This window comes from Cajanus cajan, chromosome 5 (assembly GCF_000230855.2).
Source record: "Cajanus cajan strain Asha chromosome 5, NIPB_CcT2T_4, whole genome shotgun sequence".
Taxonomy (NCBI): Eukaryota; Viridiplantae; Streptophyta; class Magnoliopsida; order Fabales; family Fabaceae; genus Cajanus; species Cajanus cajan.
Genome location: NC_138521.1, coordinates 13,375,277 through 13,389,355, shown reverse-complemented (window position 1 = coordinate 13,389,355; position 14,079 = coordinate 13,375,277). Strand labels below are relative to the sequence as shown.

The 14,079-nt window shown below is 33.6% G+C and overlaps 1 protein-coding gene across 1 annotated transcript; it reads right to left on the bottom strand.

The window, feature by feature from the left end:
• Window positions 1-10,367: 10,367 nt before the first annotated feature.
• On the bottom strand, window positions 10,368-11,522 carry LOC145957851 (uncharacterized). Its single transcript, XM_083074266.1, has one exon. It carries the CDS (start codon window positions 11,520-11,522, stop codon window positions 10,368-10,370), a length of 1,155 nt encoding a protein of 384 aa, XP_082930392.1.
• Window positions 11,523-14,079: the final 2,557 nt, after the last annotated feature.

The following is a 14,079-nucleotide window of genomic DNA, read 5'->3' as shown; positions in this document are numbered from 1 at the left end:
AAAATATAACACATAAAAAATATTTAGTAAATGAGAAAATAAATAAATAACTTTTCGTTTAAAAACTAGGCCCGGAATGATTGCCACCTCTATTCATTATATTATATATCGGTGTATCTATAAATTATTTTAAAAAATAATAAATAAATAAAAATTATATAATAATAAGTTATTATTATAGATAATTATAGATTAAAATTTATTAAAAATTGTAATTTATAAAAAGTAGTTATAAGAATAAATTATTCAAAAATGTGAACATCAAGTAAGATAATCTCTTTTTATTGATAGTATACATTATTATTATAACTTATTTTTATAAAATATTTTATAATTTTTAGAAAATATTAAAATATTTTTTTTGTTTGTTTCTATTAAATATTTTGAAAATATATATTTTTTTCTTTTAATTCTTAAATTTTTCCAATTAGTACTTTTTTTTAATATTAGTATATAAGCTTTGATATGAGATAATATTTTTACCTCTATCATAAAAATTTAATGATAAATAAAAAAGGTATAATTGCTAAATCATTATTTTATCTTATTAATTTAAAGTATTTATATCAGTCTATGATCCAATTTTAAGTGCCTTATAATAAAATTAAAGAAAGAACTTGATTAAAAATTATATTATTTTATAATTTATTTTATGTTTTTATAGCATAATTTATTTTAAGTTAAAGTATATTTTGTTATGAAAAGAAAGATAATAATAAAGAGAAAGAATAAGACAATATGATAGAGAGAAAAAGAATTTTACTTATATCTTATTTTTTGGAAGGGATTGACTTATTTATAAGTATATGTAGGTTGAATAATTACATAAGAATGAAATAATACATAACAGATATACAAATGGTAATAATGTATATTGAATATGGGCAACCACTAATTATTATATGTAAACTCCCCATTAGATGTCCATTATTTTAGAATGTGTCTCATTAAAATCTTACTGAGAAAAATCCTATGGAATAAAAACCTAGTGAAGGAAAAAGAGTACATCATTTTTTAATATTTATTTCTCTCTCCCGCATATAATCATCTTTAAGACAGTGAAGTCCAATTTTATGTATCAACTACTTAAAAACTTTTCTTGGTAATGACTTTGTAAAGAGATCTGCTAAGTTGTCACATGAGAGAACTTGTTGGACATTTATATCACTATTCTTTTAAAGATCATGAGTAAAAAAGAATTTTGGTAGAATATGTTTTATTTTATCTCCCTTTATGTATCTATCTTTCAATTGTGTAATACATACAACATTATCTTCATATACAATTATCAATGTCACTTTTTCAAAAATCCCACAAGTTTGTCATACATGTTGAATCACATATCTTAGCCAAACATATTCACGACTTACTTCATGTAATGCTAAAATTTTTACATGATTAGATGAAGTGACTGTCATGGTTTGTTTTATAGATTGCCATAAATTAGTTGTATCACCTCTTGTAAACAAATATCTTGTTTGTGATCTATCTTTATGAGAATTTAACAAATAACTTGCATCAATATGCATCAGCATTTAGTCCTAGTTTAGGAATATTTGGATAGAATAACCCTATATACATTGTACCTCTAAGATAATAAAGGATTTGTTTAACTTCATTCCAATATCTTCGTGCAGGTGAAGAAATATATCTTGCTAACAAATTAACAACAAATACTATATCAAATTGTATATAATTAGCGAGATACATTAATGTTCCTATAACACTATGATATGGTACTTTAGGACCAAGTATTTATTCATCCTTTTCTTAAGGTATAAATGGATCTTTGTTAACATTTAAAGGTCTTACAACCATTGGAGTGCCTAATGGATGTGACTTGTCCATATAAAACTTTTTAAACACTTTTGTTATATAAGTTTCTTGATGCACAAGAATATTCTATTTTAAAATTCAATTTTGCAATTCCAAGCAAAACTTTATCCTTCCTAGATCTTTCATTTCAAATTCTTTATTCAGGCAATCAATGACTTTTGAAAACTCTTTAGGAGTTCCAATAATGTTTATGTCGTCTACATAAACAATTATGATAAATCCATTTTCAAATATTTTTATAAAAATATACGAACAAATTGGATCATTTTTTTTATTAATTATTCACTTAGAATATTATACCACATATATCATGATTGTTTTAGTCCATATAGAGATTTATTCAACTTGATCAAGTAACCTTCTCTTGAAATTGTACTGCTAGGCAAATTAAATCCTTTAAAGAGTTTCATATAAATGGTAATGTCAAGAGAGTCATACAAATATGTTGCACCTACATCCATTGGATATCAATTAAGTTCTTCATGTGCAACCAAACTAATTAAGTATCAAAAAGTATTTGCATTCACAATAGGTGAATATGTCTCTTCAAAATCACTATTGGATCTTTGTGAAAATCCTTGAACAACTAGTCTTGCTTTGTATCTCATAATTTCACCATTTTTATTTCATTTTTGCACAAAAATCCATTTATATCCAACTAGTTTTACACCTTTAGGTGTACGTACTACTAGTTTGAAAACTTTCACCAAGCAAGCGAGTATAATTCTGCCTCAATTGTATCTTTCTATTTTGTTCAATCATTTATTTGTTAACAATCATTTATGAACTTTGGTTCTTGATCCTCAATATCATTTATTACATCTAGCACTATATTATATGCAAATGCACCATTAACATTGACATTGTTTCGATTTCATTGTATTTCATTCATGACATAATTTATTGAGATCTTTTCATTTTCAATAATTTCAGGTATCTGAATTTCTTTTGGAACTGGAATATTAGTTATGTTAAAGGAATCTTTTTAAGTTTTCACATCCTCAATTTGGTCATGTTGCTATTTAGCTCCTTTTTTTATTCGATGATTTTTATCTTTAAAATTAATTGGTCTACAACACTTCTTATATATTTGAGACTCATTTGCAATATTAAATTTCCCAATTGAGACTTCACTCTTGTTGGAGCATGATACATATGGCTTAGTCACCCTTTTTAGATCTATGAATACATTTGGTTATAAGTTGGCTAAATTTTGCAAATGAATTATCTTTTGAACTTCTAGTTTACATTGTTTTGTATGAGATCAAGATGAGATAACAATAATATGTTCCGATTAATATCTTTTTTCAACCACTTATTTTCTCCCTTAATGTTGGAAAAATCAACTCATTAAAATGGCAATCGACAAACTAAACTGTAAATAAATCTTCAGTTGATGGTTTAAGATATTTTATTATAAATAGAGATTTGTACCCAACATATGTTCCCAACCTTCTTTGAGGATCCATTTTAGTTCTTTGAGGTGAAGCAATTAAACATACATAACACACCTAAAGATTCTTAAATAAGAAATATTAGATTGCTTGGCAAAACTCAACTATAAAGGGGAGAATTTGTGATAACTTGTTGGCCTAATGGGAATTAATATTGCAACATGCAATATTGCATGCCCCAAGTTGACATTGAAGTTTTGATCTCATGAATCATGGTATTGCAATCAATTTTAAATGTTTAATGAATAATTCTACAAGTCTAATTTGTGTATGAACATGTGTTATTGGATGCTTAATATCAATTTTAATACACATACATATAAAAGCATGAAATGTGAATTCATCAATATTATAAAGACAAATTTTCTCAATTGGATAGTCAAGAAAATGAGTTCTTAATCTAATTAGTTGAGCTAATAATCTCACAAACACTTGGTTACAAGTTGATAATAAACAAACATGTGACCATCTTATTGAAGCGTCAATTAAAATCATAAAATATCTAAATGATCCACATGAGGTGTATTAGTTTGTAGATATCACCTTGTATCTATTATAAAAATAAGATAGACTTGTTCCTAATTTTTGCTAGTAATGGTTTAATTATTAACTTCCCTATATATATATTGATTTAATTAAAATAGATGGTTTCTTTGAATCTTAGACTTTTCATAACACTTGTGCACTATATATTTTCAAGACTACAGTGGGTAGTGTATACACAAAATAATATAGTAACTCTTAAAGGATAAGGTTCATCTATTATATCACTATCTAACCAACTAATGTCAATCATCCTCAATGGTCTTATGGCTATTACTTTCACTATTTTGCCAACAACTCACATTAATCTACTCTATAAAATATAGTCTCCTTCCTTGTGAAAAAAATGTAAGAAGTAGGAAATGGGATTGTATAAAAATAAAATACGTATTTTTTCCTTTCTTCAAAATAGTTGAGGCAAAAATATTAGTAGTAGTGACTTAAAATAAATTATATGTGTTATGTAATTAATAATCTCATTTTCCTTTAACTCAATGCACTTTAGTATTATAAGGTGTTTTATTTAATTAGTTTCATATTTTAACTAGAATATTAATTTTTAAAATAAATAAATACATAGATATATTTCATTAATTAAAATAGGATGTTACATTTAGATGGGATTAGAGCAACATTCCATGTGTGACTTAGGAAATGAGCTAACCACATTTCTAATATAACAAAACTCTAACTTGTATAATTTCATATGATAAATGGTAGAAAAAATACTTAATTGACAGAAGTTGTGCAAGTTATTGGGCACATAGTTGCAACTCTATCAAGACAAGGAAAAGAACTGATGGACCTGTTGAAACACAAGGATTAATTAAGATTAGAAGAAATAAAACTTCACAATTTGATGGAAGGATACAATCTAGACAAAGTTGAATTACAAATTAAAGAAATGGAAAAGACATTCTGAACTATTAATTGTCCTAATAAGCAAAAAGTATATTATGTTGTCTTTATATTAATAGGTGAAGCTGAATATTGGTGGGATATCACTAGAAGACTATCAGAATAAGGAAGGATATTCATCACATAGGAAGTATTTAAAATTCAATATTTAGAAAAATATTTTCCTAATGATGTAAGAAGAGCTAAAGAAATAGAATTTATGTAGTTAAAACAAGGAAATAAGACAGTATGAGAATATGCTTCTAAGTTTGAAAAGTTAGGTAAATACTATACTTTCTTTTACCACCCAAATGAAAGGATGAAATGCATCAAATTTGAGGATGGACTTAAGCTTGAGCTTAGAAAAGCAATAAGATTACTAGAAATCTCTTATTTTCCTACACTTCTTTATAAATGTCATTTCTTGGAGGATTATGAAAATAATCAGGATAATAAACCAAAATATTTTGGACCTCAACAACACAAAAAAAAAAGAATAATGAGGGGAAACCTTGTAATCTTCCTCGATGGAAACCCAATTCTCCCAATCCTTTTCAGGAATTTCTAGTAGACTTGTAAACAGTCACGTTAGATGTCTTAAGTGTGGACAAAGACATGTTAAGTGATTATGACAAGCATATTAGTCGCACAAGTAGCTAGTAGAAAGTATTTTATCATTTCCCCAAGGAACTTGTGTAATACACGGTAATAGGTACAATTTATAACTAAATTAAACAAAAGAATATTTTCAAAAATTGAGTGTTGATTTGCAAAGAAAATAAAAACTATGCAAGAGAAAATAAAGCTATTTTTGATATTTTATCAAATAGTTAGAAAGTGAATTACATTAAAAAATGATATGGAATGTTAATGTTGGAACTAGACTTCATCAGACCTCACTCTTATGCATATAATCACTCAATCTTCTTTTGCATTTAATGTTAATGTCAACCCATTAGTTTACTCAAACCCTAATTCCTTAGAAAAAAGAGCATAAACTCCATTATTAAGCATCAATCCCTTGAATATTTAATAAACAAACTTGCATTAATAACAAGGGTTTAAGACAACTAATGGTTCAAGTTTTATCTCTAGACACAAGCTCCATTAGGTATTTTATTTCATTTCAAGATTACAAAAGATATTAAGAGAAGAAACAAAATACTACTTGTTGAAAAAAAATAAACACTAGAAGGGTGTTGAATGGTGTATATAAAAAACTCACATTTTTTTTGCAATAAAGTAGTAACACTAGTCAGATGAAGCAAGAAGAGCAGTCAAATGGAACATTGAATATTTTTATACTAGTTCACCTCAACTACCCAATTCAACCAAATTGAGTTTCACTATCTTTAAATAAAGATACAAGTGTTCTTTTAACAAGCCACTTTTGGATCAACTCTAAGTATTCTTTGACTTGCCTCTTCAAGTAATTATCTAAGTATTTTTGTAACAAGTCTCTCTAAGCTTAACAACCAAGTATTCTTTTATAGTCGAGCCTTTTCAAACTCAAAAAAATATTCTTTAACAAACAAGCCTCTCTAGGCTCAAAACAAGTATTTTTTTACAGACAAACTTCTCCAGACTCAATCTTATAAAAATGGTTATAAAGGTTACTCAAATGTTATGTTTGTCTCACTTAGATGTTATACAACCAATTACAAAGCAATGAATGTATACAAGAAAAAATAGATTTTCAAAGAGTGTTTCTATACAAATATATATATATATATATATATATATATATATATATATATATATATATATATATATCAATTATAATTGGTGTCTTTCATGTTGTACCGTCTGCCAGAACACATGTAAAAAATATATCTACTTTTTTTCTTAAGCTTTGAATCTATCGTTGCAACACTTTGAGTCCAACTCACAAGTTTGTTTCATCTGTCTTCATCATCTTCCCTTATGGTGGTAAGTAATCGTTTGACACATGTCGCAACCCGAAAATTTCCAATCTTGCGACCTATGGTTTAGACATCCTTTTAAAGATCTCATCAATTGAGAAATGCCCGGACACCAGACTAATTCTTAATTGATGGTTTTGAAAATAGGTTTTATGGAGTCGCCACCAATGTTTTACTCAAAACATTGGAAAAAGAAAAGATTTTTAAAAGGTCCAATAATGGCCTTGATAACCAGAATTGGGTTCGGGGGTCGGTTACGTGTAAGGAAGGTATTAAGCACCCTTACAACGCCCTAAATCGGTACCCTATGATGAAGTTAACATGATAAAAAATAATAAATTAAATATTAGATCCCCTTTGTTAACAACTATTCACATGCTTGAAATTTAAATTATACGCATGACCCTAAAATATCTACATGATTGTTTTTATTATAATAATGTTTATCAAAAATAAGAAACAAAGATAAAAAATAAAGGAGAGAGAAGAAGATTGACTGAAATACCTCGTATCAAGTTTTGTTAATGGTGATTCTAGGTGCTTTGTGGCAACCTTTCACACTACAATACCTCACAATATCTCAAGAAATACAAGAGAAAGAAAAAGAAAGAAAAAAGAGAGAAAAAGAGAGAAATTTCGAGCTCTGGACGAAATTTGGAGTCCCTCATAAATGTGCCCAAGCTCCTGTTTATAGGCTTTAGACAGGGTCCAGAACGGCCCGTTCCAAAATCGGAACGGCCCGTTCTGGACATGGCCGTTGTGTTTAAAATCCGTATACTGGAACGGTCCGTTCTGAAATCGGAACGACCCGTTCCAGTAGTGAGAATAACACCTAATTTTTTAGACCGGAACGGCCTTGGAACGGGCCGTTCCAGATTTAGGAACGGCCCGTTCCGGTTTAGGAACGGCCCGTTCCAGCCCCGTTCTAGTTAAGCTTTTAGCCCTTTTTTGAGGGGTTTGGAATGGCCCGTTCCAATTTCAGAACAGCCCGTTCCAAATTAGGGTTTTTGGCCTTTTGGGAGCCTCGGAACGGCCCGTTCTGGACCTCGGAACGGCCCGTTCCGATTTTGGAACGGCCCGTTTCGAGCCAATAAAAATATTTAATTTGTGCTTTAGGGCCCTCTGAAGTCCTGTCTTCTTGTTGGCATGCTTCGGGAGCTCCTTCCCTTCGTAACAGAGGTCCATGTCCTTGTTTGTATGCCCCCAGACGAAATTGGGTGTCTACAGCTGCCCCTCTTTACTTGTCCTTTGGAATAGTAATGTGTTGCTTTTCCAAAGGCAAGGAAAGACGTAGACATTTCATCCGAGTCTTCTCTTCTCTCTTTGGTGCTTCTGCATTGTTTCCCTTGTGATAATGTGTTCCTTTATTTGTTGCTTGTTGAAGAGGGAGTGTATTATGAGCTCAGCCTCTCCAGGCTGGACTGATATTTAGGGCTTCAGCCGGCCCATTGATGGAAGCTCGACGGAAATCCCAATTTTGACTTCGAGGAACTCGGCGGTACCCTCGTTGTCGTTCACTGATTTGAGAGGCTCGATGAAGGCTCTCAACCAAGTTGTGCTGATTTTTAAGGCTTCAATGGACCTATGGTGGGAGCTCGACGGCGGTCCTGATTTTGACTTCGAGGAACTCGGCGGTACCCTCGTTGTCGTAGTATTTTCGTAGCCTCTGCAGGCTGTAGTATTTTCGTAGCCTCTGTAGGCCGTAGTATTTTCGTAGCCTCTGCAGGCCGTAGTATTTTCGTAGCCTCTGCAGGCCGTAGTATTATCGTAGCCTCTACAGACCGTAGTATTTTCGTAGCCTCTTCAGGCCGTAGTATTTTCGTAGCCTCTTCAGGTCGTGGTATTTTCGTAGCCTCTCCAGGCCGTGGTATTTTCGTAGCCTCTCCAGGCCATGGTATTTTCGTAGCCTCTACAGGTCGTAGTATTTTCATAGCCTCTACAGGCCGTAGTATTTTCATAGCCTCTACAGGCCATAGTATTTTCATAGCCTACCCAGGCCGTCTGCTGGTGCTGATGATGTGATTGCCCCTTGACGAGGATTGTTGGTAAGTGGTGCCCTTGCGTTGGTGGGCAAAGAAGTAGATGGTTGACAGAAATTCAGGTGTTCCCCCTGCCATGTGAGTATTGTGATGCCTCTCCAGGCGTTTGTTTGTGGTAGGTTTTTCTGAATTTCATTTCTGTTTAGCTTCGGCTCTTTCATGTTTGAAGCTTGCCTTTTTTCTCATGTCTTTATTTTGCTCTTTTGTTAGGATGCAGGAAAATAAAAATGCTGGATGCTTAGTCATGTAAGATTTTTTTATTTTTATTTTTTATTTTGAATAATCCCCCTTGGATAGAGAAAATTTTCTAAGTGTGTGAAATGCTTTTGGATGCATGCAATGCATGTTGGTTTTAACTCCTTTTTTTTTTAGAAGGTGGCTTCCCTTTTCTCCTTCTCACGAATAAATTACTTTGCTTGATGCACGACATTTAGTTGTGTTGGCTGTCTGATGTATTAAACCGTCTTGGGGCTCTTTCTTTTCTTCTTTCTTTTTTGCTTAGAAACCCTAATTTTTGCCTAGGATGTATCCTAGCGGGTATTTTTGCTCTTTTCATTTGCCTTAATTTTTGCCTAGGACGCCCTTTACGGGTTTTCATCCTAGCGGGTCATCTTCAATTTTTTTGTACTTGTTTAAATTTCGACAACCATCAACAATATACATCATTAGGATTGGACAAGACAGAAAGGAAAGGAAAAGGTGATTTAGAATGAATGGTTAATGGCGGTAGGATGGTTTAGGGTAAATGAGTAGTGGAGGTAGGATGATTTAAAACATTTCCTTGGATAATTATTATAATCATTCTCCTAATTATCTTGAACTACATATCTGAGTCTCAGGCAGAGTCTTCACAGAACTTGGTCCCTTGTAGAAGTGTTCAAGCCGCCTTTTTAGCTTTCAACTATGAGAATCATCACTTGCTATTTTTATCCTTTTTTAGATTCCTAATTTTTGCCTAGGACGTGTCCTAGCGGATTTTTTTTTTTTTTGCCTAAGATGCCCTTTGCGGGTTTTCATCCTAGTAGTATTTTGTAAGTGATATTATTTTTTTTGGAATAACACTTCTTTGACAAAATCTCCTGTCATCCGCATTTGGGAGGACCAGCGTCTTTGCTGATTAACACTGCCCCCCATTCCCGTATACCAAGGAGAAAGATGTTGCCCCAAGGAGAAAGATGTTGCCCCCAACCTACGAGTGTTGAGAGAGTTCTTTCATGAGCCAAGATTTGTGCTTCCTTTGTCGGCCAAATTGAATGAAAGTCATTTTTGCAAGACTCTTTTTGTGCAATGAGAATCTTGTGTAAGACTCTTCTGATCATTTTCTTATTTTTTGTGTGTTTCGAAGAGGTGATCTTCCTATCTACCTTAGACTCAGATAATGCGTTGTAGATGTTCGAAGCTTTGATTAATTTTATTATCTTCAGTCATGTTTGTTTTTTTTTTTGTTGTGATTGATTTTAGAATTTAATAGGTGGGAAGAGGGGGAAAAGAATAAACACAAGAGATTTATGAAAATGACGCATATTATTGATGAATGTAAAAACTTATACAAACCCTTATTTTGTTTAAACTCATGACCTTGAGTGAATGACATGAGTTGAATTTAAAGCAATTTTTTTTTTGAAAAAGAAAGAAAACCCCCTACTCTAGTAATTTCTCAATTTTATACTCCAAAGTCATTCCTCGTCATGCTTGTGCAGTGGGTGCTTGTCGATGCTAGGTGTGTCGGTGTCAAATTTCAACCATCCAGCGTCTATAAGTCCTTGCACACGGAATTGTAGGGTCTTGCACCGTTCGACTGAGTGCCCCGGAGTGTTAGAGTGATAGTCACACCTTTCCTCAGGTTTGTACCACGGCGGGTAAGGAGGGTTCATCTTTTTTTTTGGAGGAAGTCGGACTAACATCAAAGCCTCTAGGAGTTGAGGTAGTAGCTCTGTGTATGTGATGGGGATTTTGTCTACTACTTTGTCGTCTCTAGGCTTTGACTGTGGTGTGGCTTGACTTTTTGGAGTAGAGATGACAGCGTGGATCCCTTCTTCCCTCTTCTTTTCATAGACTTTCCTGGGGTCATAACTTGTCGGAGCCTTCCCTATCTTCCCACTTTTTAAGCCTTGCTCAACCATTTCACCTATGGTGACTATGTCGGCAAAAAGGGTTGACGTGTTCCCTATCATCTTGTCATAATAGGGTCCACTTAGAGAGTCAATGAACATTGTCACCATCTCTTTGTCAAATAATGAAGGCTCTATTTGCGCAGCCAATTCTCTCCATCTTTGTGCATAGGTTTTGAAGGACTCATCGCCCCTCTTGCTTAAGCTTTGTAAATCAGACCTATCAGGAATTAGGTCAATGTTATACTTGTATCGACGGAGAAAAGCATCGGCTAGCTGTTTCCATGTCTGGATCTTCCCTCCATCCAACTGCATGTACCAGTTAAGAGCAACATCTGAAAGGCTTTCCTGAAAATAGTGTATCAGGAGCTTTTCATTGCCCACGTAGGCTGCCATCTTCCTACAGTCCATTGTCAGATGTCCTTTTGGACAACTAGCCCCGGTGTACTTCTGGAAGTCAGGGATTTTGAATTTGGCGGGGAATTGGATGTCCTGCACTAGGCACATATCCGCAGCCTCTTGAATGTCAAAATTGTGGCCTTCCACAACTCTCAGTCTTTCTTCCAAGGCGTTCAGATGATCTTTGAAAGTGTTACCAACATTGCTAGTACTATTGTCGTGCTGCAATTTGTTCATGGCCTCAAGCATTCTAGCCATTTGTTCCTTGAGCTGTCCGAGCTCCTCATTGAGGACACAATTTCTTTCCTCTAGGTCTTCCATAGCTTTTTTCTTTTGAGCTCGTGTGAGTACGAAATGTTGAAGAGCCACCTTTAAGGGACAAGATAATTTCTTATCAAGCTTATTTAAATGATAATGCATGAAGGGAGTTTCTATCAAAGACTTAATGACTCATCCTTGTCGAGGGGTGAGTTATCGGCGTTCCTCTTCATAATATTTTATGATGTGACAGAGGTCACACTGATTTCTTGTCTTTGATACAAATCCTTTTGTGATCCTAAATATATGATATGCATGTTCCTTTTTTTTTATTATTTATTATATTTTTTTATTTTGTAGAAAATGCATGATGCCCCTCTCTTTTTTTTTTTTTAAAAAAAGGAATGTATGCTTCTCACAAATCTTATTTCCACACTAGGTTTTCTCTCACATGATAATGCATTTTTAATTTTGTGTTTTTCTTTACCTTAGGGGAATTATAAAAAAAATAAATGAATGATTTGAATAGACAAAATGCAACAACCATATGCTCATACAATCCACAAACATTCGCGTATACATCCATGGTCTGTGGTCCCTATTAAGAAAATTGCATTGTATAAGGTGGTTCTAATTATCCTCACTTTGGTCTTAAGGCCCCCAAGGTGCCCCCATTATAGGGACCCAGTATCTCTGTCGCCGTCACCTGGCAAACTCTAAGGTCTGTCGCAGTATTTCGGGTTAGAGTAACCGGTTATCACCCTGAGTGTGATTTCCGACAAGGCTCGCAGGCTCGAAGGCCAAACTTGGGCCGATCGTACGTCAACCACTCCCTATGTTTAATACCCTCATGCCCCCGGGTGTAGGGGGACTGTTGTGTGCTATGGTTTGTGTGCAATTTGTTAATTCAAACATGTGCAGAATTTAAACAAGCATATAGATAATAAAGTCAAACAAATAAAACAAACAAAGTAAAGGGGAAAAATATTTAAATTATTATTTTTATTTTACTAACTTCATTAATTAAATGGGCCTGACCCTCTTTAAACGTCCCCAGTGGAGTCGCCATCTGTCGCAACCCGAAAATTTCCGATCTTGCGACCTATGGTTTAGACATCCTTTTAAAGATCTCATCAATTGAGGAATGCCCGGACACCAGACTAATCATTAATTGATGGTTTTGAAAATAGGTTTTATGGAGTCGCCACCAATGTTTTACTCAAAACATTGGAAAAAGAAAAGATTTTTAAAAGGTCTAATAATGGCCTTGATAACCAGAATTGGGTTCGGGGGTCGGTTACGTGTAAGGAAGGTATTAAGCACCCTTACAACGCCCTAAATCGGTACCCTATGATGAAGTTAACATGATAAAAATAATAAATTAAATATTAGATCCCCTTTGTTAATAACTATTCACATGCTTGAAATTTAAATTATACGAATGACCCTAAAATATCTACATGATTGTTTTTATTATAATAATGTTTATCAAAAATAAGAAACAAAGATAAAAAATAAAGGAGAAAGAAGAAGATTGACTGAAATACCTCGTATCAAGCTTTGTTAATGGTGATTCTAGGTGCTTTGTGGCAACCTTTCACACTACAATACCTCACAATATCTCAAGAAATACAAGAGAAAGAAAAAGAAAGAAAAAAGAGAGAAAAAGAGAGAAATTTCGAGCTCTGGACGAAATTTGGAGTCCCTCAGAAATGTGCCCAAGCTTTCTATTTATAGGCTTCAGACAGGGTCCAGAACGGCCCGTTCCAAAATCGGAACGGCCCGTTCCAGTAGTGAGAATAACACCTAATTTTTTAGACCGGAACGGCCTTGGAACGGCCCGTTCCAGATTTAGGAACGGCCCATTCCGGTTTAGGAACGGCCCGTTCCAGCCCCGTTCTAGTTAAGCTTTTAGCCCTTTTTTGAGGGGTTTGGAACGGCCCGTTCCAATCTTGGAACGGCCCGTTCCAATTTCAGAACAGCCCGTTCCAATTTCAGAACAGCCCGTTCCAAATTAGGGTTTTTGGCCTTCGGAACGACCCGTTCTGGACCTCGAAACGGCCCGTTCCGATTTTGGAACGGCCCGTTCCGGGCCAATAAAAATATTTAATTTGTGCTTTAGGGCCCTCTGAAGTCCTATCTTCTTGTTAGCATGCTTCGGGAGCTCCTTCCCTTCATAACAGAGGTCCATGTCCTTGTTTGTATGCCCCCGGACGAAATTGGGTGTCTACAACACATTAATATGAGCATTAAATACATTTCATCAAATAATACCTCTCATCTGATCAAGGAGACTACTTATCATTTTTCATATCAAACATAACTTGTAGAAGCAATGTTAGTTCAGAGGAACTATAGCAGTGATTTTATCTATTTTCTTTGTGATTTCAAGGATTTGGTTCTAATAGAAAACATGGTTCTTCTCTTTAAAAAATTTGAGTTTCAAGATGGTCTTTTGATTCGATTTGTTATGGAATGCAATATTCAAGCCAGATTTTATCATTAGTCTCAATAAATGATAAATATTTAATGGTTTAAATATGTTTTTAGTCCCTCAAATTTAGAGTAATTCTATTTTTGGTCCGTCAAATTTAAAATTGTTATTTTTAGTCTCTGTAAT

What these genes read in the sequence shown, in the direction of transcription:
- LOC145957851 (XM_083074266.1), bottom strand. Translation starts at nt 11,522, where the DNA reads ATGGAAGACCTAGAGGAAAGAAATTGTGTCCTCAATGAGGAGCTCGGA.